We start from the raw sequence: 26,995 nt of genomic DNA on the forward strand, positions 1-26,995 counted from the left end.
TAGATTTAGTGCTCCCTGGAGACTATTGTCTGCTCTGGCTGCATTCCCGCTTTCCATTACTGAAGCAAAAGGGTCAGAAACGTGATACACCTCATTGTCATTTAACAAACGTTTATTAAGCATTTACATGTGCTAAGCACAATGGTGAGGAAGATAAAATTTGAGAGGTGAGGTTAACGCTGTTCAGAGTTCTGGGGAGCATCACAGGAAGCCCTAATCTGACCCTGGAGGACGTGATGATGGAGCCAACGCCTAGAGGGGCAGCGGGAGCTGGTCTGACCACGCTGGGGGCGTAGCGCTTCTGGCAGAGAGGCCTTCAGGCAGGGGAGAGCGCAGGCCTTCTATAGGTAGAAGCAGCTGTCACTGTCCTTTCACTTTCTGTCTAAACCAGCCAGTGGCGGTCACAGACATCCCTGCACCAACGTCTACCTCCTCCAAGACCCACCCTAGTCTCTAGGCCTTCCTGAAGCCGCTGTTGGCTGTGGTGTGTGCCTCTCCCAGGCCAGAGGTGATTCATTGACCTACCAGGATGCCACACTGGTGTTGCTCTGCTGGAGCCAGAATTCACAGAGGGCTCTGACAGTTCCATCCTAGCACTGTGATCCAACATGGCCCTAAAGGGAAGGGCTGGTGCTTGAGATCCATTGGCGAAAATCGTGCCTTCCCAGCAGGCTCGCCTTTCTCTTTCTACTGCTCTGAACAAAGATAGCTTCTGGAGTCTGTTCTTCATCTTTCTCAGAACGCACGTCCTGGGCACTGATCCCGGGAAGAGGGCCTGATTATTTTGAAGCCGATGGTGAGCAGTAGTTTCATTTCCTGATCCTAGAGCTTCAGCCACATGTGGCTGGCCACCCCGTGCATCCCTTTGGCCTCATCGCCCATCATCATTTTCCTATTAAAATATTTGCAGAGGTTCAGTTTCATGTTCTTAAAAAGCAACCTAGTCATTCATCTTGGGTCTTACGACTCTAACATTCAGTCCTCAGGCAGCAGTGCCTGGCCCAAACTCACTGAGGGAGTTTTATTGAATAGTTGCCACGTGCTTGATGCTGGGTCGGCCCTCTGCGGGGATGACAGACAATTGTCACACAGTGAAATGAGTGTGAATTTCACAGGCCACATAGATAAGCAAAAAAGAAATATTTAACAGGACTTCATTTCCCTCTTGAGGGCTCACTGTCTGAGCTGGAAACAGTCTGGGCATTTTCAGGCAAACTCTGAAGCCACCCATCCCAGATGCTTATCCCCCTTCCTGCACCTGAGATGGGTGCTATGCTTTGGGGGACTAGTGCTGGGTGCTGTGACATCAGGGGAGGAGTGTCCGTGGCTCCGACTTGATCTGTGCTGAGGCGGTCATGTCCTTTGCTTGTGGCCAGGCCTGGTTCTCACAGGCAGCACTCCTCGCCCTGCAACTGAGACAGTGGAATTCATAGGCTCCCTGAGCAGCCAAGGCGCACACACAGTCTCAGATCTCAGTGAGGCTCTCACTCCTCCGTGACTGAGAGACAGCTTCAGGCTTGGTGCTTTTGCAGCTGGAAAACCATGGGCTCCTGGGCTACATGGGGTCCTTCCTTGATGCTGTCCAAGCAACCCAGGCAATGATCTTGATTCTGTGCCTTTCGGGTCTTAGAGGCCCAAGAAGGCCAGGGTCCACCACTTCTGTGATCTCCTGTGTCCCAGACTGTGCTGGCTCACAGGTCTTTCCTTGCATAGACTTTCTTGTTTTTCCACAGATTCTCTTACCTCTCTCCCAGCTTCATTACCTCGTTGGGATTGGGGCTAGAACTGCCAGATCTGGCTGTTCAAAAGCACTTTCCAAACCAGAGTGAATTTTACACTTTATTATTGGCCCCCTCTCCCCAAAAATGGCCAGAAAAGCAGGGCATGATGGTGATTATAGGGTAGAAGATGGAGGTGGTTCCCTAAAGTACAATGATTAATATGTGATAATGTTAGCTGACCAAAACAGGGTTCCCGAGATGTTGGGAAGGAAAATAGATACCCTGAAAATAAATAATAATAAATGTTTCATAAGCACTGACAAAAATAAAATATTTCACAAGATAGAACATGTTTAATTATCAATGGAAAATTGTTATAAAAGTTAATAACAAAAATAGCAAAAAAAAAGACTTCATAGTATTCCATTGTATAGGATAAACCACATTCTGTCAGTCCGTTCAGCAGTCAGCCAACTTTCGGTCATTTCCACTTTTGGCCTCTTAAACTGTAGCTAAGGAACATTTGTGTACAAGTTTTGGGTGAGCTTATGTGTACCGTTTTAAGAAGCTGCCAAACTGTTTTCCAAAGTGGTTGTAGCATTTTACAGTCCTGTCAGCAATGTACAAGAGCTTTGGTTTTCCCACATCTGGCAGTCTTTTTGATTGTAGCTATTTCGGTGGATAAGTGGTATCTCGTCGTAATTTCAATTTTCGTTTCCCTGTTGGCTCCTCAGGTGGAGCATTTGTCATGTGACTATTAGCCCATTTGTACATCGGCTTCAGTGAACCATCTGTTCAAATCTTTGTTTCACAGTTGCATTATCTTCTTCTTATTCAGCTGTAAGAGTTCTTTGTATCTTCTGGACACACGTTTGTGTTTTGTTTGTTTATTTTTTTTTCATTTCCGCTTTCTTGACATATAAACTTGTAAGATATTTATTTATTTATTTAAACTTGTAAGATATGTGAAGTATATATTGGGGTGACTTGATTTACACGTACATAATGAAAGGATTCTATCTAGGTAATTCATATATCCATCAGCTCACATATTTATCTTTTCGTATGTATGAGAACATTGAAGCTTTACTCTCTTAGCCAATTTCAGCTCTATAGTAGTGTTATTAACTATATGTTGTCACCATGTTTTACGTTACATCCTCAGACCTTATTTATCTTACAGCTGAAAGTTTGTACCCTTTTACCAACCTCTCCCTATTTCCCCCAACCCTTGGCCCCAACTACTTTTCTACTCTGTTTCTGTGAGTTTGACTCTTTCGTTTCCACGTCTCAGTGAGACCATGCAGTATTTGTCTTTCTGTGTCTGGATGATTTCACTTAGCAGAATGCCCTCAAGGTCCATCCGTAGTGTCACAAACAGCAGGACATTCTTTCTAATGGCTGACGAATATTCCATTGTACATATATGCCACCTCTTGTCTGGCCATTTTTCTGTGATGGACACTTAGGTTGTTTCCATATCGTAGCTACTATGGATAATGCTGCGGTGAACATGGGAGTGCAGATATTTCTTCTAGATCCTGTTTTCGTTTTCTTTTAATCTTTTGAAGAACCTCTATACTGTTTTCTGTGGTGACTGTACCAGTTCACCTTACCACCAGGAGTACACAGGGCTTTCCTTTTCTCCATGTCTTCACCAATATGTACCTCTTATCTTTTTGATAGCCATTCTCACAGGTGTGAAGTGATATTTCATTGTGGTTTTGATTTGCGTTTCCCTGATGATTCATGATTTTGAGCACCTTTTCATATACATGTTGGCCATTTGCGTATCTTCTTTGGAAAAATGCCTGGTTCTTCTATTTTTTTTTTTTTAAGATTTTATTTATTCATTTGACAGAGCACAAGCAGGGGGAGCAGGAGAGGGAGAAGCAGGCTCCCCGCTGAACAGGGAGCCTGATGTGGGGCTCAATGTCAGGACCCTGGGATCATGACCTGAGCTGAAGGCAGATGCTTAACCGACTGAGCCACACAGGCGCCCCTCCTCTGTCCATTTTTAAATTAGATCGTTTTTGTTTTTGCTGTTGGGTTGTATGAATTCATTATATATTTTGGATATAAGCTCCTTGTCATATGTACGATTGGCAAATATTTTGTCCCATTTGGTAGGTTGCTTTTCATTTTGTTGATGGTTTTCTCGCTGTACAGAAGCTTTTTACTTCTGACGTAGTCCCGCTTGTTTATTTTTGTTTTTGTTGCCTTTGCTTTTGGTGTCAAATTCAAAAAATCATTGCAAAGACCCACAATTTTATATCAGATCTAATTTACCAATATGCTTTCCCAGTTTGTGACTTATCCTGTTATTTTTCTTAGTGGTATCTTTTTTATGATACTTTTATTCATATATAATTCACATACTATATACAATTCACCATTTTAAAGCCTAAAATACAGTCGTTTTTACTATAGTCACAGAATTGTGCAACTATCACCACAGTCAACTTTAGAACATTTCATCACCCTCTGAAAGAATCCCACACGCATTAGCACTCACTCCTCATTTCTCCCAGGCCCCCGCCCTCAGGCAACCACTAATCTCCCCTTTCTATCTCTGTGGATTTGCCTATTGTGGTTATCTCATATAAATGTGATCAAACAATATTCAGTCTTTTGTAACTGGCTTATTTCTCTTGGTATAACATCCTCAGGGTCTGTCGCATGTATCCGTACTTCATTCCTTTATTTGCCGAGTCCCATTCAGTCGACCCTTGAACAATGGTGGGGCTGTTATGGGTACTGACCTCCTGCACAGTCAAAAATCTGTGTATAACTTTTGCCTCTCCCAAAACTTAACTACTAATAGCCTACTGTTAACCAGAAGCCTTACCCATAAAATAGTCAGTTAACACATATTTTGTGTTATATGTATTATATGTATTCTTACAATAAAGCGAGCCAGAGAGAAGAAAATGTTGAAGAAAATCATACAGAAAATACATTTACAGTGCTGGGGTGTATCTATAAAAAAAATCCACATGTAAGTGGACCATGCAGTTCACATCCCTGTTGCTCAAGGGTCACCTGTATCCCACATTTTTATTTAAATCATTCTTCAGTTGATGGGCACTTGGATTGTTTCTACTTTTTTAATGCTGCTGTTGACACTTGTGTACAAATTTTTGTGTAGACCTATGTTTTTGTTTCTCTTGGGTATACACACATAGGAGTGGAATTGCTAGGTTGTATAGCACTCAATGTTTAATCTTTTGAGGAACTGCCAGACTGTTTTCTAAAGTAGCAGGAATGCACCATTTTCCATTCCTGCCAGCAGCATGCAAGCATTCCAGTTGCTCCACATCCTTGTCAACACTCGTTATTATCTGTCTTTTTTATTGTAGCCTAATCCTAATGGGTGTGTAGCGCTGTTTCATTGTGGTTTTGATTTGCATCTCCCTAATGGTTCATGATGTCAAGCATCTTTTCATGTGCTTATTGGACATTTGTATGTCTTCTTTAGAGAAACGTCTATTCAGGCCCTTTGTCCATTTTTATTATGTTACTTGTCCTTTTATTATTAAGTGTTAAGAGTTCTTTCTGTGTTCTAGATAGAAGCCCCCGATCCAATAGGTGTTTTGCAAAAATTTGCTCCCATTCTTTGAGTTGTCTTTTCACCTTTTAAAGGTGTCCTTTGAAAAAAGTTTTCAATTTTGATGAAATCCAATTTATCATTTTCTTTTGTAGCCTGTGCTTTATGTGTCATATCTAAAAAGCTATTGCCTAATCTTTGCTTCTAAGAGTTTTTATGGGTTCTTATATTTAGTCTGATCCCTTTTGGTTAGTTTTGGTATATAATGTGAGGTAAGGGTCTAAGTTCTTATCATTTGTATCATGGGAAGATCTCAGAAATTATGCTAAGTGATAAAAGCAGATTGCAAAATTATATGCGCAATAAGATACCATTCATGCAAAATTTAAAAGCATGAATATCACACATTATTCATAGTTATATATGTATACATAGGTAGAAAAAATTTCACTCCAAAGTCTTTACTAATCGTTGCCTCTGGAGGGGTGAAAGGAGGGACTGGGACTGGACAGGATTGGTGGTCCAAGGGGTCTTCAGACTTATCTGCAATGTTTTTAGGTTGAATTTGACAAACTATGAACAGTTATCCATGGGGGTGCTTTATTGTACTTGTCATCTTTCTGTATATTTTAAATTTCTCAACATACACATACATGTGCTCACACAAGTCAAAGGGAAGAGTCACGGAGAACAAACCATTTCTGTTTAGTGCAGCGCCCACCCACACTGGCTGGAACAGTGAGGTAAGGCTTTGTGTGGATGGCCTCTCAGCATGTTTGGGCAGATTCTGTTGTGTGGGGAGTTTCTGAGCTAGAACCCCAAAAGATAAATCTCTTCGTTTGAAGTCATTTGCACACTTCGGCTTATGTTTTCCCAGTTTTGCTTCCACAGAAAACCCACTGTATGCCACACGCAGTTTCCCTTGCTCTGAACAGCAGCAGGGCCCAAATCTCAGTGAGCTCCCTTTTAACCAGAATCTTTAAATGTTACCCATTACTCCAAGCTTTCTCCAAAACTGTACCAGAGCCTTCACAAGGAAGGTTCAGTTTCCACTAAACATGCCATTCTCACCTAGTCTCCGTGAAATGCCCCAAAAGGCCTCACTGTGTGTTTGACAAGTGCAGGGACCCGGGCCCGGGAAGCAGCCTGCCGCCGAGTTCCTGACACACGCTCGGGCGCGTGGTTCATGCGGTCAGGGGCTGCAGACATGCGGAGTACGCGTCATCGCCCGCGGGGTCCCCGGGGTTATTCCCACATCTCCGTGAGCTACAGTGCCCAACACAAAGCTCTTTTCATCGTGTTTTTCTTCCATAAAATGGGTACAAAAACGCGTGCCCTTTCTAGTCACAAGTTGTTGTGAGGGTCAAATGCGGGAATGTACATAAATACATTTGCAAACAAAAATGAAAGCTGTTTGTGTATCATTTCCCAACCGTGTGGCCCCAGCCCCGCTCAGATCCTGGACCCCGCTACTCTGCTCAGTCTGTCTCCTGCAAGCCCCCCCTCCCCCCATGCTAGCCTCTACTTTCCCTCCCCCTCTTAGTCCAGTCTAATGGTACTTTCTCTCCTCCCTCCGCCCTCTTCCTTTCCTTTCTTCCTTTTCTTCCTCTCTGCAGTCCCGGAGGCAGCCTGACTCCTTCCTTTCAAATGTGATCCCGCGGAGCACTGCCTCACCAAGGTGCAGCGGTGTCGGCTGGCTCAGATTCGCTGAGGGCAAGGACTCTCCGCTTCCTCAAAGAGCTAAGATCCCTGAGATAACATGTTCTGTCTCTTTGATTCTCCCAGGCTCAGGCCACAGGGTCACCACATACATCGCCCACTCACGGAGGCGGCCGCCCCATGCCCATGCCTGTCCGCTCCACGTCGGCCGGCGCCACCCCCACCCACTGCCCGCAGGACCCGCTGAGCGGAGTCGGGGGGGACGTGCAGGAGGCCTTTGCACAAGGTGAGATTTGGGAGAAGGGCATGCGGACAGCTAGAGGGGTTTGGCAACACGAACAAGGGGCCTACGGAGATTTTTCCAGTTTCTCTTGTGCGCTTAGCTTTAAATGATCAGGTTTTCATACGCAGTCTAAGTAAGTCAAGTGCTGGTCCCTTCGCACAGGATGGGCTGGTCTCCCAACGGGAGGTCTACAGGCTTTGTGTGTTTGTGAAGACCAGGCCTCCGGGGCGTCTGTGCTCTCTTTCCCGAGTTTTGGGACGTGACTTGTCCTTTGGGCTTTGCCTCCTCCTCCGGAGGAATCGGATGGAACAATTCCTGAAGTTGTGCTTTGCCCGCGAAGTCTTTAGAGCAAGTAAGAGGAGGAAGAGTGGAACTGTAAATAGGAGCTTGCTGGCTGCACCCTGGGCCCAGGATTGCCGCACGGGTCTGAGGCGCCAGCCGCCCGCGGTGCTGCAGCGGCGGGCAGGGCGCCCGGCTGAGGACCTCTCGGGCGGGTGGAGACGGAGACCTGGCCCGCGGCTGCTGGAGAGTGAAGTCCCGCCTCAGGCCAGCCGGGAGCGGTGTGCGTTCTGGAATCCAGCTCTCCTGAGTGTGGCTAAGAAGCGGGCCGCTGACAGGGGCCCACCCTCCGGGTGGAGAAGAAGAGGGAGGAGAACGAGAACCTGGGAGCCTCGTGGCCCCGATGTGCCCGGGAGCGGGCGGCGGTGCCCGTCGCCGCCGGGCGCGGTGTGCAGGGCCCAGCAGCCCGAGGCTGCGCCCGCCCGCCCCCTGGCATCGGCGTCTGCTCTGACTGTCCTCAGGTACGAGGAGAAACCTCCGCAATGACCTGCTGGTGGCCGCTGACTCCATCACCAACACCATGTGCTCCCTGGTGAAGGAGCTGCACTCAGGTGAAGCCCAGAGCTCCCGCCCCCCGCGACCCCGCGCCCTCCGCACTCGCTCCCGCCGCTTCAGCCCCCGCTCGCTCTCTCCGCCTGCTAGGACCGCCCTGGACGGCCTCCGCGCCGCCGCCTCTGGCCCCACGTGTTCACGCAGGCGCTTGCGCGGTCCGTTTCTCTGAAGGCTGCCCCCGGAGAGGCCGCGCCGCGCGGGGTCCCCAGGCGCGCGCACTCAGCCCCCGCCCCGGCGCTGCGGCCCTCTTCCCCCAGGGCTGCTCCACCGCCCTCGGCCGTTTCCCCGGATGACTGGAACCGAATCGCCATTAAGCTTCTGGACTTTCTCCCAGCCGCCTCTCTGCTCTCTCCCGTTGGATTTGGTCTTGAAACCCTATTCTCTCCTTTTGTCCATCACTAGGCTCTGCTCTCACCTGAAGTTCGTGACCTGCGTCTGTCGTTCTTCACCCCTCTGTTCAGTAGTACGTGTGGCTCCTTCCTCCGTCTCTCCCGCACTTCGCTCTACCGCCGACTTCCCGGAGACCCTTACCTTATTGTTCCCCTTATATAAAACCCAGGAAAGAGAGAAATAATAAAAGGCCATTCCCACATCGTCGTATTTTCAAGAATGCCCCTGACTCCCTTAGTTTTGTAACTGCCGGATATTTACTAACGTGTTTACAGTGGTCAGATTCCCATGTTCCATATTAGACAGATGGGTTCCCTTCCTAAGTGATACGTATGGCCCTCTGTTGTTTCTTTTCAGCTAATATAGTGCTTTTAAATACCTTGGAGTAGCTTAACAAGGTTATTAAATAAAAATGTAAAGCGGGTTTTCCATGAGCTGTTCAGACACATCCGCTGAAATCGTCAGTCCCCACTCTGAGGGCAGGGAAGCCTTGGGTATGTCCTCAGACCTTCCAAGGAGAAAGCCTATCTCTATGGCTGGCCCAAGGTTCCCTCTCAGATCTGCTGATTTCCACTTAGAAGAGAGTGAGTGCGTGGCCTAGCTTGGTTTTTCCAAGGCCGTTAAGATAAGATGCCGGTTCTCCTTTGCAGGGAGTGTGCAGGTGACACTGCCTCCATTTGGTACCAGTTCTCAATCCTTGTTAGAAGCACTGCCCTCTCCATAAACACACATAAACAGAAGAGGGGACTGCCTTTGAGATGACTTCACAGGTGATTAGAAAGTCCCTTCCCTAATACAGTTTCCCACAGATGCCAGAAATCCCACTTTTAGAAGGAATTTCAGGCCACGAAATTAATCACACTGTGCCCCTCGACCACTTACTAGGATTTGGGCAAGATCAGTGGCTCATGAGCTCGTCACACTAGGAGGAGAGGTAGCTGACACCGTTAAACACACAGCAGCCAGTGATCAAGTATCTTCACAAAACGTAAAAGGTTACAGGCAATGTCTCATGGCAGGAAAGGATGGTTTTAACACAATTCTGTGATGTATTTGGACGGTACCTTAGAGAGCACGTTGTCAAGTCCCCTTTAGAAAGGCAGTGAGTGATTATCAGGAAAGCGATTGCCTGAAGCTGTGCGTCTTGAAGGGGCAGAGGCCAGTCCTGGAACTCAGGTGCGGAGAACACAAAGCCATTGCTCTCCCTGCCACAGTGTCCTGCCCACGCAGGACCGGAGGTCAGATTCGCGGCCCCACAAGGGCCCCTCTCACTGATGCTTTGCTCTCTCAAGCCCTGAAGTCCACGGGTAGGTGTGCACTAAGTCCTCACGTGATACCACATCCTTACAAAGTGCAGAACTAGAGCCCTTTACATGTGAGGCTGCCAGTTTCCCGGTGAATGGAAGAGGCTCGCCCACACCCACGCATGTTTACTATCTCTGTTGGGGGTTGTGTTAGGATGAGGTGAGATACTCAGATTGTCTTTAAATATTTCCCATACCATGTGCACATGCTATTTCTAGCCAGAGCCTCTCCTCCTCGTCTTTTTAAAAATATTTTCACAAATAATAGAATCTTCGGGTTGGAAAAGATCCTAGAAGTCATTGAATCCAGCTTGCTATCCAATATAAAAGTCCTCTGTTTGAATATTTCCAGTGAGCTCATTCATGACCAGCTCTCATCACGGTGAAATTCTTCCTAATCAGGGAGCCCAAATTTGCCTTTCAGTAAGCAGTTTATCCTCATCCCATCCTCTGAAGCTACGCAGAGTAAGTTCAGGTGCTCCCATTCCTATTAATTTAGCTTTCAAGTATTTGATGGCAGGTACCATGGCTGTCCCCAAGGCTTCTCCTCTTGAAGACGACTGTTCGCTGTTCCTTCAGCCAGTCTTAACGTGACGTGGTTTTCCCTTCACCATTTTGCTTGCCCACCACACTAGGATGTGGCCAAGAGCTTCAAGGCCCCCATTCAAAGTGAGTTCTCAGAGCTGAGCACACTTACCCTTGTCACGGGCTCCTGTGCCCTGCAGAGCAAGTGAACCGTGGCCTCCCTGCGTGAGGGCCCTGGGAAAGCAACCTGAGAGGGCGTTAGCTTTTTCCACACAGCCACTTTGCTGTTCGGTCATTTTAAGTTTGTCGTCAGCTAAAACTTCTAGTTTGGGTTGTTTTCTCTTAACAGAAGCTCGTGTTATTCTGGATATTCCCCACTATGTACTTGAACCCGAATGCAAGATATTAGGTGTATCCCTAGAAGATGTGTCACCTTAGGGAAAGCAGGCATCGAGAAAAGGCAGCGACCCCCACCCCAGTCACCAGGGAAGCCAGCCACAGAGCCCGCAGCAGGACAGGTGACCTCAGACTGCGCTGCCCCCAGGGGCTCAGAGCTCGTGGGTAAAGAGTGCTAGCATGTGCTCCACGCACGGGGCAGACTAGCTGAGTGTCAGCACCCTTGGGGGCCTGCAGCTAGGGCTTCATCCCAAGCCTGCCAGGTCATTCCCTTCACCTTCTTCCTGTGCTCGTGCTGTGCTGAAGGGTCACTGGCCGCCTTGGACTTGTTTTCACAGCAGAGGAAGGTGCAGAGGAAGAAGAAGAGAAGCAGCAGAATGGGAAAGACAGAGGTAAAGGCAGCTCGCAGGACCCCTAGTTTGAGTGGGAGGCAGAGCTACATAGCCCCTGAAGGAACCCTCCCCCTCTTCTGTTTCTGCTTTTCTTCCTGCTGCCCAGCTCCCCAAAGCTTTCAGACCCTCACAGTACCTTCGGCCCGCTTTTCCCAGCTGACCGTCAAGGAGGTGGTGGCGTCAGGCGATCAACAAAAGCCTCGTTTCCTAATACTGTGATAGATAGATGGTTCGGACGTAGGAAGTAGATCCCAGGAAAGCGCACCACGTGACCCTTTGCCTCCAGGAGTTTATAATATAGTTAGGGAGGCAAGACAGAGATATGCAAAATAAATAAGAGATAAAATGAAGTGGCAGGAAAAGTTAATCATCAAACTTTGAGTGTGTGATTACAATTACAAGAAGGGGTTCTGAAAAGGAAGAGATTATTGCGGGCAGAATAGCCAAATGGTTTCGTGACCTCAACGGAAGAATTAAAAGCAATAAAGAAAGGTATCAGCAGAGGAGAGTTATGTCTTCCTAGTTTTATCGTATATAAAACCTGCTTAATAACTTGTTACGTACAAAGAGCTGCACTAAATCATGTGCACGTATTATCTAATTAATGCTTAACAACCTCGGAGGCACATAATGGTGTCCCGATTTTACCAGTGAGAAAATGGGCTCTTTGAACTGGGTCTTTCTGACTCCACACTCCACACTCTTCATCTTCATGTGTCTGCGTTACGCCGAACACATAACATTTGCGAGTTAGCTGTTATTTCTGGCCTATATTAATGTGTCTATTTCTGGATTCTTTCAAAATGTAAGCTCCACGAGGTGGAGATTTTGGTCTCTCTTGTTCAGGATGTATCCCCAGTGCCCAGGACAGTGCCTGGTACAAAGCGGGGTGTCAGTAAATGAACAAATACAAGGAAAGAAGCCAGGCGAGGTGCTAGAGAGTGCTTTGTCAGGGAGGGAGCAGGAGCGGCGGGTGGAGGCTGGGCTGTGGAAGATGCGTCCGCTCTCCCCACCCCTGCCGGGTGCTCTGCACTGAGCACACCCTTTCAGTCTGATTTCACCGCCCACGAGGAAGGATTCGAGACACGGCTCAGAGTAGTGAGGTGACCGGCACAGGTGGGAGCTGGCAGAGCCGGGATCGGCCCAGGCAGCCAACACCAGTGCCGGAGCTTTCTTCCAGGTGCCACGGTTGTCTAGCATGTCTGGCGAGGCCTGCGAGGCCGTGGACGGTAACAGTGAGGAATTGAGGAGAATGACATACTTGACATGGCCACCAAAATGTCAGAAGTAGAGGTCAGCCATGTTGGAGACATCTAGCGGTGCTACAGGGCATGGTAGAGATGACCGACTTTCTGGGCTGAGAGCGGACCAGGAAGAAGGCAGGAGGGTTGTCGTGCAAGAGGCAAAGAGGGGAGGAGATGCACGGAGATAAGTTTATGCTCCATAAACACGTGCTTCAGTCACACGTGTGTGCACACACACAACCCAACCAGATCTCGGCGTTCATGTGGAATGTTCTTGGCTGAAGACGTAACAGCTGCCGCTTTGGCCTCTCTTCCCATTGACCCTTCCTTCCCTGTAGCTTTTTCATGGCGTCTCCTCAGCCTCCCTGCATTCCTTGCAGCACACAGAGAGTGGCCCTGACTATGTGGGCCTTGCCCTGACTGTGGACTGCAGCCCTGGTCCTGGTGCAGGTCTGGGTGTGGGATGCGTCTCACATGTGGACGGGCATGGCTTCCCTTGCCTGGTGCCTCCCGGTCTCGGGGGCCTGTCTGCACCCGTGTTCCCTGCCAGCGTCTCTCCTTTCTGCGCCTCCCCCTCTCAGTGTCTCCCCATCTCTCTTCCAGTGCACACACCAGCGTTTCTGTCTGTCCCTGTGAGACCTTGTGAGAGCACCAGAGTTTCTGTTTCTATGGCTTTAGGTGCCATCCTGAGGGAAATAGTGTTGAGTCGGGGCGAGACGTGGGTAGGGTTTTAAACAAATTTTTGACTCTCGCATTGTGCAGGTCCCAGGATATGTTTCTATAGCTGCACGGTAGTGGGTACGTGGGTAGGGGTAAGCCAAGTGCTTTTACGGATGGACCTTCTGATCGTCTGCCGTGGTCTGGGCATGAGATTTTACTGTAGACCAACATGGCGGTAACTGGTGTCGCCAAGGCATTAGAGAGCAGTAACTACCAACCAGAGAGAGACGAGGTTTGCTTCTTTGGGGTTGAAATCATGCTGACCTCACATAAACACAACTTGGTCAGCACCCTGTCAAACAGACATAGTCTGCTCAGTGCAGAAACCATAAGAACCAAATGGGCACTTTCGAAGAATTCATGACCAAGCTGGACTTCCTGACCACATCCACCCCTACCTCCGCCTCCCCCCCCCACCCGCCTGCCCCTACATTTCTGTCTGGCTGCATCCTGGGGAATGCTTCTGCTCCACTGGGGTGCCCTTCTGACTTTGCAGCCCCTCACTGCTCACCCGGAGTGCTGAGTGCTTGTAACCGAGACTCCACAGGTGAAACAGACTAACATATTACTTCAGAGCCCGAAACTCATCGCCGCCCCTCCAGAGCCTCTTCTTACGCTCCTTTGTCCTTCAGAATTGCCTCTCCAGAACCTGCCACCCCCGTTGCTGGGAGCTGTAAATCCAGCTTGCGTGCTCCGAGAACCCTGGTGCACGTCTGGTGGGCTGACAGCAGTGGCCCTGTGCGAATTCTCAGGCTTTTGAGGGTGCAGGCAGTGTTCAGGATTTCAGGGTGAGCGGGAGGGATTTAGTACTCCCCAGCAGATATGCCTGCAGGCAGCAAATACCGCCTGTTTCAGAAGTTAATTCCTTCTCACCTTGGTCCCTTTCAGAACCAAGGGACGGGCCGTGCCCCCAGATGTAACTGCTCCCCAGATTCAGGGTGGCTTCGTTTCCATGTTAGTACTGTTCTCCTTCTCCCAGGAGATGCCTGTCTCCACGGCTGTTTTATGTTCGTGGCAGTTGCTGGCTGTAGGTAGCGTGACTCTCCCAGTCCTTTTCATACCTGGTTGGGAAAAGTCACTTATGGGGCAGAAAGGGGAGAGGTGAGTCCAGAAGCCCGTGGGTCCGTGGGCCAGGTGGTCAGCCGCCTGGGAGAAGACGCGGGCTGGTGAGGAGACCCCGTGTGTGACCTCCGTGTGTTGTTTGTGTCTGTGCTGTACAGGTTAGCAGAGGAGCCGGGACAGAGAGGAAGCGCAGGTGAGTACTGTGTTCTCTGCCCTCCCTATGGCCCCTTTCCCTTTGTAGCTAAGCCTTCGTCCCCCTCCTCCCTTGCCCTGGTCACACTTTCTAAGCCAGAGCCATCCCAAAGGGTGGAGATTCAAGTTAAGGTTTTCCTTTAAAGAGCCCAGCTGCACCTTTGCCCTTTGCCGCAGCCCCACCATCGTACCCTCTTGGTCCCTTTTCCGGGCTCTGACCCATCTTGCACTGCACTGGGCCCGGCCTGGGCCTTGGGCGTGGCTTGGTGGCGCCTGTGTCTGGATGTCGCTGGCAGACCAAGAGCTGCTGGCTGAAACAGGCTCTGGCAGCAGGCAGCAGAGGCCTTCTGGCCACCTCTGCCACCTTGCTCCTGATGGCCCACGGCCATTGTCATTTCTCTCCAGGGGTCCAAACCGGTGCCAGCGCCCCCGGGGTTCCAACACCCAGAGCTGTGACCTGCCGCCGTACCTGACCATAGACTGAATTTCCATCATGCAGGATCACCCTCGCTCCGTAACGCCGCCCAAGCCCCTTCCGTGGTGTCTGCCAACCTGCACCCTCTCACGTCCTAAAACAATTAACGAAAGCACAGATGTCCCCCGAGGACAGTGCTCATTGCTTTAGGAATTAGTCTTTCACATCTTTCCATGAAGAACCTTAACTCTTCTCTTCCCCCAGTTCTGAGATATTGCGGCTTTGGGGCTTGCTCACTAGAACGCAGGGATGAAAATAATTGGACAACCAAATCTGTTCAGGAGAAGAGTTCTTTCAAGGATAGATGTCTTTGGCCATGAGATGTCTCTTTGTGGATGTTGCTTCCCCTCCCGCACTCGTGTCAAGCTGTCTTCCTCAGTTATAGATCTTCCAGACAGAAGAGCCAGGGCTGCAGCCCACGACCCCCCGGCCCTTCCGAGGAGTCCCCTCCTGGAGCAGCCTCCCAGCCTTTCCCTGATCGCCCTGCCCCCATGGGCACCAGGGCCTGGAGGGGTTCTGGGGGGGGGGTGCTGCTGTCTCTGAGCCCTCACCGACTCAGGGATTGTGCGAGCTACGAGGGGAAGCGCGCAAGCTGCAGAAATTGTCCCACTGCCCTGAAAAGCTCAGGGCCTCCAGGGCCTCCAGGGCTTGGGCAGGGCTCTACCCAATCTCACGGCACATTCAGGCGAGGCCCTTCCCAACAGCAGGCCTCACCTGCCCCAGCCAAGGAGGGAGTCAGGAGCTGACTTGCCCCTCGGGAGCCTGCCAGAGCCCCTCTCCCTGGGGCACAGAGGAACTGGGGGATAAGGAAAGGCACGTCGGAACCATGCGGCCCACCCTCTTCATGCAGATGAGGAAACGAAGGCCCACAGCCTGGGAGCTTGATGCCAGAAGTAGACTCAGAGTGGCGTCCCCTGATGCTGTCTTGTGGCCCTGTCGGGAGTTAACGAGAAACTCGCTAGTAATTGAGTCAAATGAAAAGCATAAACACTCAGGTGGCTCTGTTTCACAGACCCTTATGTTCTGCCCTCCTCCGGCCTGAGGCTAAGGCTGTCTTGCCTTCCACCCAGTATTTATAGGCACCTCTCCAACCTTGGTGCCCTCCTCAGTCACAATCCTTCTTTCCAAAAAAGCACCACATTCCAAACCTTGCACTGTGAACCCAGTTCTTTCTTTCTGGAAACATTTCCTGACCCTGTGACCTCAGCAATGACTGCAAAACCCCCAGGTACCCCAGAAAAGAGAACACCCCTTTCCCTAAAAGGGGGCATGAGTGTTATCAGTTCTTTGTGTCTCCCAAGTTGAAAGGTAAGGATCCCAACAGCCCCTTCCCAGGACATCATCTTGTCCCCAGCAGCTGTTAGCATTGGCTCGCAGGCCCTCCGTAGTGCCCGTGAGTAACAGTGCGTCTGTCCTGCACAGGGGACATGCAGCAAGCTGGTGTTGACATGAGGAAGGCGAGGCCCTCCCCCAGAGGCGCATTCCTGTCCATCTTTCCTCTGCACACCTGGACCAGGCTTGCAGGCTGCCAGACGTCACTACCTGGCAGGGAGAGGGGAGCCCCAGCCGGTGGGAAGTGGGAGGGGCTGCCCGGGGCCGCTGCCCCTTGCACAGTCCTGCATGAACTAGCATCTTCTTCACTCCCCTCGGGCCACGGTCTCATCTCTGCAACAGGAATTTACCGGGAGGTTGAAAAGAGAAAAGAAACAGCACGAATCTCCTGTGCGTGTGATCTGATGGAGTTCTTGCCGGCACATGGGGTGCTCCCCAGGGTGGGGGCCCAAGTTGCCTTCCTACCTTTGACCTTTAAAAACCGACAAATTTTCTTCCCTGTATCGTGCAAAGACAGCTTCAGGCCTTGCTCAGTTTTACAGACATTCACACCCTGGCCACAGTGCTAAAAATAGCCTCCTTCCTTTCTCTCGCACTGGTGAGGCTTCCGCCCGCCCCGTTTGATGCCGGGGCTCTGCAGCCTAGGCGGGAAGGGAGAGCGCAGAGCTCTGCCCTGCAGCCCTGGACGGTTCCTCCTCCCGCAGCCGAGGATTCTCTGCAGCAAAGCCGGTGGCCGGCCGGGCAGGGAGCACTGATCCATGACCGCCAGAGGGAGCACTGACCCCCAGGCGCTGTGCTCGCGCCGCCTCTCCCCTGCTCGGGGTTCCATTCTGCTCTGGCACTCATGATAATCAATCCCAATTCCCGGTGATTTTCATTTATTTTTTTTCTGCTCCCTGGGCTCCAGGATGTTATTTTTAGTAGGAGAACTGCTATAAATATTTATAAAGGGCAGTGACTGGAATGAAGTGAGAGGCCCCACAGCTGGCTCTCTCACCCCCCCCCCCCACCACACACGCCTCTGCAGACAGACCCCTGCCCGCTGCGGGGGGAGGCCGGTGCGGAGCCAGTGGGCTCAGCCCGTAGCCACACACGGAGAGAGTCACATGGAAAGCTCGTGAGGGCGCAGCCAGGGCAACACAGGGGCGGGGGTGACTGCATCCTTCCCTCTCACAGTCCCCGCTCGCTCCGTTACTCCCACCCCCGAAGGAGGTGAAGGCTTGTGTGAGGCAGTGCTGTGCCCTGCTAGGCCCAGCGCCTCCATGTCAGGAATACGAGGTGTGAGGGGCAGGTGCCACCTGGATCCCTCCAGCTGTGTGACAGCAAAAAGGAAATGCGAGCCTGAGGAGAAGCTCCGGAGCGCTGCCTCGCCTCAACTGTGACCTCCAGCGAGCCGAGGCCCTGGAGGGCCAGCAGGGGCTCTGGTAAAATAAAAGCACTGGCGAAAAGGTTCTCCCACACACTGAGGAAACGGGGATGCAGCCTTGCCTGGAGGGCCAGATGGGGCAAGAATGAAAGTGACCATATGGAAAGTTCTGGGAGACACTCCGTGCCAACCAATGGTGAGATTAGGTGTGGGGGGACTGCAAGAGGGTCCCAGGGGTGACCCTGTGGGGTGACTGTATGCTTCTCCCACAATCCTGACCTCCATCACTTCGTACCCTGCCCCTGAAGACAGGGCCGAATCCCACCTCCCAGTTCCTCATATGAACCGCTTGCTTCTTCCAGAGCAGAAAGAGCCAAGGAACAGTCCGATTAAAAGCACCAGTGGCTCCGAACCAGCCAGGTGCTCAGGCCGGCTACGGTGCACATGGCGCGCGCAGTGTCCGGGCCCCGGGCATGCCCCTCCACAAGGGAGGCTGCCCGACTCCACAAGGCCCCCGACCACCACTCAGCAGGTGCTCAAGCCAAGGAGGAGCCTCAATTTCTCAACCCCCAGAGAGGCTCTGCACTCCAGCCTCTCCCCTGCCCCTGGGAGATGAGAAGGGGGACCAAGGAGAGCCAGGGGGATGAGCTCAGATGCCAGCACGACAGTGCACGGGGCGTGGGGTTTTATATAAATTCTCGTTGACAGCTGCGTTCTTTTACAGCGAGAATACCCCCATTACCTAAGGCCCCGAGGTGCCTCCTGACTTCTTGGCATCTGCTGTAGAATGCAGATCTGTATCAGTTCGGAGCTGGTCCCTTTGCTCAACTCTGACCTAGAACACAGGTGTCACCCTGCGGGGGGGGGCACTTCCTTCTTAATTGCTCTGCGACCATCCAGGAGTCCAACTGAACCTGAGCAGAGGATCTTTTAAGAGAAGTGACATACTGTCAGCACCACCGGCCCCCTGGGCTGGTGTTTTGTAGCTGTGAAGACCCCTGGAGAGGTCCTGAGCGTGTCCTGGGTCTCCAGGAGGTGGTGGTGGTTCCGCCAAGCTCAGGCCCAGAACTGCCAGCCGCACCCAGCTTCCGTGTACGGGCAGCCCCCTCATCTGCTGCTCGTGCCTTATCCACTGGCAGACTCCCCCTCTTTTGCATTGCTTACTCCCTGCTCCCGTAGTCCGTGACAGCTTCAGAAAGGTACAGTTGCTATGGCAATGTCTGGAGCCATCTGAATTCCTGCTGCACCTTCTGGAAGAAAAGGGCTTACGAAGAACCATTCAGTGGATTCCAAATCTAGCCTCCCCTGGCCTCTCCTGAGCCAGGGGCTAGATGCCTGTTAGAAACTGGGAATGTGGGAGGTAGGTAGCCCATCTTCCCTGGGAAGACACCCCTAAGGCTGCAAGCCCGAACGTACGCCTGAACAGGCTCTCCGTGTGTGGGTCAGGGAACTAAGTGAGGCTTCCCGCCTGGCTCTCAGGTAAGACGCTATTCCAGTGGTCCTCAAACTCAGAATCCGAATCCCCTGGAAGGCTCGTTAGTATATGGAGAGCCAGGTCCCACCCCCAGTTTCTGATTCAGTAGCAGTTCTCACAGGCTCCTGGGTGGTAGCGGCCCTCCTGGTCCAAAGACCACGTTGTGAGGACCACTGGGCACACCGACGAGTAGGAGAAAAGTCTCAGGAGCCGTGGCCAATCAGGTGGAGAAAGGCCGGAATCTGTGGTCTGTTCTAAAGGAAGAAAAAGAGGGGGGCCTCAGCAATCATTTTTCTTGGTTAGGTGCCCTGGGGAACATGTGCCGAGACAAGGGTCCTACGCTTTTTTCTTTTGGTCTCCAACAATCAGTAAACACAGACCCCCCCCCCTAGTCGTGTAAGAGGGGGCAGCATCACAAGACAGGTCATGAATGTACAGAAGACCGATATCCCAGATGTCCAGGGGCTGAGTGGGTCTTGCACGGTCTAGAGTCTTAGCAATGGGGGAGGCTAAGGGCCTGCCTGGCTCCAGAGGGAGATGGGGAGACGTGGGGTAACAGTCACCCGACCCCCACAGCTGGAACTTTTACACCAAAATGCTTTCCCCAGAATGCAAATACCATATGCCACTCCAGACCCCATGTCTGGGCCTCAGCTGGGTTGCTCTCAGCCTACCTGAGGCTCTGACCCCCCCCCCCAGCATAATTCTAAGAGGAAATGATGACTGCAGGGCCCAAGATAAGGTCGCAGGCCTTCCCAGTTCTGAAGAGCAGATCCCACAGGTTCCGACACGTCTGCACTCTTAACCCTGCGTGGAAAACCAGGTCTGTGGGTGATGGGCTTGGTGTCTTCTCCAAGGTGTGCTTGCGAGCAGGTGGGGCGTGCTGGAGCCATCAGCCCTCTGCCTCCTGCTCCAAGGGACACAGTTAAGGGAGGGCCATGGTGTAAAAGAAGTGGGCATCAACTCAGTTTACAAGTTCCAGAAAGCAATACTAGTTTCGCAGTTGTGTGAAAGTTTGGATGGGCAGTGAGTGCTTTCATTTGGAAAATGCATCATTCCTAAGGGACACCGTGAGGCGCACTGGACTTGCGGGTGGTGGGAGGGTGCTCTGAAAGGCAGGCGCCAGATGGCCATGTTGGTATTTCTGAAGGGAAGGGAGCCTGGCACTACCAGAGGCAGACATTAAGAAGGGACAAATAGGGGCGCCCGGCTGGCTCGGTCAGTAGAGCAGGTAACTCTTGATCTCGGGATCATGAGTTTAAGTCCCATGTTGGGTGTAGAGTTTATTTAAAAAAAAAAAAAATGGGGGTGGGGACAAGTAGCTTGGAGTGGGACCATCATTCCATCAAGAAGATACTTAGGAGCTCTGACTGTGTGCTGAGCACCAGGCCCCCTCCTCAGGTCTCCAGGGCCTTAGAGGTTAAGGTTGGTCTGAGTTCATAACTAGGGGGTGCAGATGGGATTGGAGGGCCTGCACTGCCCTCTGAAGCCTATTGGACTGGGGACAGTGGGCACAAATGGGACAGGGCACAGGGGAAGGGAAATGGCCACTGCTGAGAGTGGTTCTGGTCACGTGGAAGTGTTGGTCTTCAGGCCCCTGAGCGGGAGAGGACACTAGGAAGGGTGTGTCCTGTGAGTTTAAACGTTTACAGCCCCTGGGGCCCAGGCACAGGGGTAACAGTTCATTAAAATTCATAGTTAGAGCCTGAATCCCCCTCGGCCCCTTGCAGAGTCCTCAACCAGAGAAACCCGTTGGGGTGTTGGCCTCCAGCCACTGCCGGCCTCCCGGAGTCTGAAGGCCTGCGGGGGGGATGGCTGGGCAGATGACCCTCCCTGGCGAGGCGAGTTGTCAGTGCACCAGCGCACGCACACGGGCCCTCTGGCCCGCAGCTTCAGGCCACAGGTGCTGTGGCTTTCCCCCTCAGGAGAGTGAATCCGTAGACTCAGCACATGACCTGGGGCGGGAGGGTGGAGGCGGGGGGGGGGGGGCGGGGGGGGCATGTCTACACCCGCAGGCCCCACGATCACCTGTACCCAGTCGGCTTTTCCTTCAGGTCCCAGCTCGTGGGGCACGCCCACTCCACCGTGGCCTGGTCCCAAGACCTGTCACTTAGTCTCTGCCTCCCTCCCCACCTGCGGCTGGCACCCTTGCACACCAGCCATCCATCCCTGAACAGGAAGAACTGGGTCCGGCTCTGGGGTCCAAACTTTCTGGAAAACTTCCCCACCCACAGCTGCTCAGAATCCCAGGCCTCCTGGGCAGGGCCCCCATCTTCCTGATCCCTCAGAAAGCAGGCCCTGGGGCTCCCCTTCCACGAAGCCCAATGGCCACCGGGGGCAACGGGTGGTGACTTGTTCACCTGCACATGGACGGCCCGGGGGGGGGGCCTGCCGCCGAGGCCCCTTGGCCTATGAGGTGTTGCCTCTGAGGCCCCCCTGATGGGGTTGGCCCTTTGGAAGAAGGCAGAGAGGAAGTAGGGAGCGCGCCAGGCGGGGCTGCAGAGCAGCTCGGGGACAGGGCAGGAGCGGGGTGCAGCCGGGGGCCGAGGGAGTCAGCCTGAGCTCCCTTCCTGCGGGACGAGCTTCCAGCGGGACCAGCTCCTCAGAACCAGATTCAGGACCGTGAGGAACGAGGCCTCCCTGCTTGGGGACCTCAGTGGGTCCCCCTCTTGCCTTGATGGCCAGTCAGCATTTGTCCTACTTTCATCATTGCCTAGGCAACCATCTGGGTTCACCCTTTGCCACCAGCCTACCCTGGGAGCCCACTCAGAGGAGGGGGCAAAGGATGGGAATACAGAGAGCTGCAGGGTGGAGTGGGGGACCCGTGAAGGACCAGAGAGAGGGGAGTGAAGGGGAAGGAAAGGGGGGGAAGAGGGGCAGAGCTCAGGTGAGGAGGGGCGTTTTGACTCTGGGGTGCAGTGGGAGGACAGGTGAGGACAGGAGGGGGAGCAGATTATCACTTCTGAGCCCCAGGCTTGGGGATCTCATTTCTGTCCTGTTGTTGCCACAGCTTGCCCCCACATTTTACCCTAATTAGTCCCCGACTGGAAAGTGGTGCAGCATATGCCTTCCTCTGGGATTCCTACCCCCTAGCACGGCCCTTGGCCCAGAAGTCAGAGGCCTTATCTCGCCTGCCCTCCCTCCTCTCCACGTCCCACCCTGCCCCCAGCCTCGTTTATAGAGCTGGGTTGCAGCCTCAAAAGGGGTGATGGAATTTCCCTGGGGGTTGTCTTGTCAAGGAGTCTCTTATCTTCCTGCCTTCGGCCATCACTGGAGAGTGGAGGGGAGTTAGATGGGGTCATTGTGAGGCCTCTGGAGCCAAACTTTGCAAACTGTGGGGTTTAAAGCTAGGGTGGAGTTGGGGAGGTCCTGTTTAACATTTCTGTTTACTGAGGCCCCTACCCTGACCTGCCACGACCCACCTCACTTAGCTCCTGACTGGTCTTTCCTGCCCCCATTTTATGACGGAGATTGGGTCTTGCCTCACCCTCATAGTCTTCCAAGGGGGGGACAGCTCCCTGGGCAAGGTCATTCTCTAGGGGTATTATACACACAGAACTACCTTCACAAAGGCTCAGCACACCCAGGCACACCCAAGACAGGAACTCACTTCGAGCAGGGACCCGGGACAATTCAGAAACCACAGTCAGCCCAAGGCTGTGTGTCAAGAGAGGACTGTCCCCGCACTGTGAAGAGACACAAAGAAAGTGGAACTCTACCTTGAGAAACCAGCCAACAGAGCTGCTTGAAGACATCGAGGAGGGAGTTAATGAAGGAAAATACTAGAACAGAAAAAACAGCAAGATAATTACACACATAATCAGTTGTAGCCGTTCCGTAAGATGCATGAAACGTCAGGCTCACTGTCACCGGGTGATGGGAGCCAGGAGGGCTTCTTAGAGCTTTGCTCTAAAGAGACGGGAACGAGAGTACGTTAAGTGCCTACTGTGCGCCAGGTGCCTTCACATACGTGGATCTTACTTCGTGTCGGCCCCTCAACCGAGCTGTGATGTCGGTACTCTCGATTCCGAGAACGAGGCTCAGAGAGGTCAGGTCACCTGCCCAAGATCACAGGACCCCATCTGTCGGCCGGACTGGGCTGCGGCTGCCCTGCCCAGCCTGTCAGACTGCTGAGATGGCAGAACTTCGGCAGCACTTCCAGGAGGAGGAAGACTGTTCTGAGCTCGGGGGAGGAGCAGAGAGACGGCTCAGGGAAGGACGTGTTGACTCAGTTGACTTTAGAGCCTCGTTTGCCTACTTTGAAAATCACAAGGGAGAAACAGTCACCCAGATTTGCTGATATATATATATATATATATATATATATATATATATATATATATATATATATATATATATATATATATATAATCCTGACCAAGATAGTGTCTCTGATTCCCAATCTCACCTCTCCTCCGGGCGTACCTTTCTCCCGTACCCCTCAGTCAGCGCAAACCCAGCCTGGACGTGCCACAGACCCTGGGGTTTGTTTTCCCCCGATGAGGGCCCCCCGAGCCCCAGCCCAGCAGAAGAGAAGGTGGAGACGTGAGCGCAGACCCGCGCAGACGGGGTGTGCACGTGTGCCGCCCCGTTCTAAGCACAGGACTTCATCCCCACAGTCCTCCCCAGGAGCTACTGGCACCGTCGTCCCCAGTCCGCAGTGAGGCAGCTGGAACGAGGAAAGCGTTTCGCCCCGGGACACTGGGTAACAAGTGGCAGTGACCTGAAGCCAGGCGAGCTGCGTCCAAAGGCATGTCCCGACCACCGTGCTCTGCGTCTCCCGCCAACAGCGCCAGAGCCAGATATCTGTGCCCGGCATGGTGATGCTCTTTCCCCGTATTCGCTGCCGCAGGAAAGGAGGAGGTAAAGACTCGGCCTCTGGTTAAGCCGAGTGGTCTTCCCCTAGGGCCCACTTCGCCTTGTGGACGCGGCACCCAAGGGGGCCCATGTCAACGTCTGGGGCTCCTTGGACTCCAGCTGACTTTGCAGGGCAGGATTGCAAGGTCCCCCGTCCACCTGTCCCATTCGGCCCTCACACTGAAGGGACTTGTGGGTTCCATCAACAGCCCCTGGGGGTGGGAGGAGGAGGAAAGGGGGGCCGAATCCCTGATAGACCCGGCGGCGGGGTAGGAATCAACAGGAATTTAATCGTTAGTCCCAGGGAGCGATGTGCCGGGCCTTCCCGGCTTCCTTCTGCTGATGATGCATCGAGGCGACGAGCCCTGCTGTTCAGGATCAGGCTGGACCTTAGGGCAGGGTGTCGAAGGACAGCCCATGAGAACATCCTAACCGCTCTGCACCTCACTTTGTAGCCCAGCCTTAGGCGAAGTGAGCATTCACCCCACCTCTGCCCAAGCCACATCGCAAAGCTTTCTCATTCACCGACGGATGTTTCTCACCACCAGGCTCTCCCAGCCACGGAGGGAGGGTCCCTTCCCCACCCTAGTCCCCCTCCCCGAGGGAGGTCGGTCTGGAGCTGAGGCATCTAACCTGGCCAAGCCCAGGGGCTCCCCCTCCTCTCTGCTGCTTTTTATTTAATATTTGTTATTTATTTAATTTTTATTTTTAAGTAAGCTCTATGCCCAACGGGGGGCTTGAACTCATGACCATGAGTGAGATCAAGGGTCACGTGTTCCACCGACTGAGCCAGCCGGGCGCCTCTCTCTGCTTCTTTGAAGTTGTTTGCAAAATCAGAGGGGGTCAATGGGTACATATTGCATTAAAAATAGAGTTCTTAATTTGCCATCCACACGTGGTTGTGTGTGTACAGTGTTGTCTCTTTCCCCAAAGTGGGAGGGCGTGTGTGTAAAACGGCGATAATAGTACAAGGTGATGCTTATTAATCACCACACTCGGGGGGCGCCCGGGTGGCACAGCGGTTGAGCGTCTGCCTTTGGCTCAGGGCGTGATCCCGGCGTTATGGGATCGAGCCCCACATCAGGCTCCTCCGCTATGAGCCTGCTTCTTCCTCTCCCACTCCCCCTGCTTGTGTTCCCTCTCTCGCTGGCTGTCTCTATCTCTGTCGAATAAATAAATAAAATCTTTAAAAAAAAAAAATCACCACACTCGGGGTGCAGAAAGTGCCCGGGAAATCAGGGAAGGAGGAAGGGTTCAACCACAAGTAAATCAAATGATAGGAAATGATGAAAAAACAGAAAATGTGTCTCTTATTCCATGAACTCATTCCTTCACTTGCTCAGTCAGCCTGGCCAAGGCTGCTTTTAGATAGAGTTCCAGTGAGTTCTACTGTTGCCTCTGCTTGTTAAGTCTTAAATATGCCTGGTCAGCAACTGTAGCGTCTTCGGTTTTAAAAAACACATATTAAAAGCTATTTTTGAAGCAAAACCTTCCTCTTGGGATAAAACTTCCCTTCACTGGCTCTTGCCTTTGAAGCCACCGTCCCCCGCTCCGAGCCAGCGCACCTCCTCTGAGGTCTTTCAGTCCGGAGGCCTGCGGGGTGGCAGTGTGCCTCGGCCGTTTCCAGTTACACCCCTCGAGCTGAGGCTGAGGGGATGGTGTTAGCAAGTTGAGTTTCCAAAGGGTCAATCTTATTTTGAACCAGCCTGTCAAAACAAAATCAACTCAACCCAAAACACATACAAAGCAATGAATACATCTGTGTGCAGATTTACCTTAAAAATACAAGGGCGAGGCGAGTTGCAAAGGGCCCATGGAGCTTCCAGGGAGGGGAGGGGGATCTGTTTCAGCCTCCCCAACGTGGGAGGTGAAGACATGGCACCCCAAACCAGGTCCTGGCCCTGGGGTGGTTAAGATTGGGCTCAGGCCTGGAATGACCCACGCCTCCTCCCGTCCTTGGGCCCAGGATTGGGGCAGATGACCGAGAAAGCACGCACTTCACCTGCGGAGGCCTCCTTGCCCTCCCCCACGGCAGAGGCCAGGCCGGGCACGGGGCATCACAAGGACGTGGGCAACAGAGGAAAGGGTGAGGCTCACTCCTCAGCCCCACACTGGGCCGACCCTTCGCTGGCACTGACACTTGCTCCCCTGCTCCTGCCCCAGTCTCGTCCATCCCCTTGGCCCTCTGGGGTAGGAGCACTTGAAGGAGCGTGACGCCACAGGGGGCAGGTCCCCGTCATTTGGGCTACGGAGGTAGGTGCTCTGCTTGCTGTTTGGGGTCTAAATGAGAGGGTGTCACAGAGAATGGCCTCAAGTCATTTTCTTTGGCCCAAGAGGTATTTTTAAAATGATTTAATACGTTGCAAATGGTGAAACATCAGAAGATTTTACAGAAAAGTCCAGATTTACAGCTTCTCTGGAGAAGTTAAGAGTATCTGGCTACTCTGGTCCCACAAGTCCCCCATGGCAACGATTCTGCCGAAGACCCTCAGACACCCTTCCTTCTCACTGACCATGCCTGCGCGTCCTGGGCAGCTGCTCCGGGGGCTGCCGGGGCCTGGAAGCAGCAGGTCCTTTCCTGCCGTGTGGGGGTGTCCGTTCATCCTCCGAAGCCCCAGCCACAGAGCACCCACCCTTCCACTCCCACCTCCTCACCATTCCCAAGCTGCAGCCCAGAAGAAGCCTCCCTCTGGCCCCAAGGAGAAGAACGAGCCCTTTTAATAGGAGCCGAGACAACTGAATTTCTGGGGAGCTCAGACTTGTGGGAAAGCATCCACACCCACGGTTACCCCACCCCCCTTTACCATGCAGACCCAGAGTGCTGGGCCAGAAAGGCCAGAGAGGGGCCTCACCACTGAGTCAGAGACAGTCCCCTTTGCCCCGGTCAGCTGCTGCCACTGCGCTTTCAGCCACCATCACTGTGGGGGAACTCCGCTGGCAAAAGCCCCACACCCCCAATCTATATGTGGACCGCTCTGTTTTGCTCATCAGCGGCCGATGTAAAATTTGCATAGGTAAATGCCAAACTGTGGTGTTCCTGGCAGACATGACTTCGGGCCACCCCATGCTGATGGTGGCCCGGTAATGACTGTCCAGGATGGCCCTGGGCTATAAGCAGGAAAGGAGGGAGATTTGAGAGAAAAAAGCAACTGGGGAAGAACAGGA

At 52.5% G+C, this 26,995-nt stretch overlaps 1 protein-coding gene across 21 annotated transcripts in view; it reads left to right on the plus strand.

Annotated features, from left to right (window-relative positions):
* Positions 1 to 25,371, plus strand: part of DTNB (dystrobrevin beta) — a 248,467-nt gene extending 223,096 nt beyond the window's left edge. For 8 of the 21 annotated variants that reach the window (XR_015725320.1, XR_015725318.1, XR_015725317.1 and 5 more), the window contains 6 exons: positions 7,054 to 7,213; positions 8,011 to 8,100; positions 10,316 to 10,464; positions 11,055 to 11,108; positions 14,293 to 14,327; positions 14,732 to 15,952. Coding sequence is in view for 13 of the 21 variants with exons in the window: in XM_087863800.1 (XP_087719926.1) it covers positions 7,054 to 7,213; positions 8,011 to 8,100; positions 11,055 to 11,108; positions 14,293 to 14,297 (309 nt within the window). In the remaining 8 variants the exon portion in view is untranslated. The other 13 variants (XM_045809269.2, XM_045809272.2, XM_045809277.2 and 10 more) reach the window with 10 other exon arrangements.
* Positions 25,372 to 26,995: the final 1,624 nt, after the last annotated feature.

The sequence above is a fragment of the Ursus americanus genome, chromosome 7 (assembly GCF_024610735.1).
Source record: "Ursus americanus isolate L20-20 chromosome 7, mUrsAme1.1.p, whole genome shotgun sequence".
NCBI lineage: Eukaryota > Metazoa > Chordata > Mammalia > Carnivora > Ursidae > Ursus > Ursus americanus.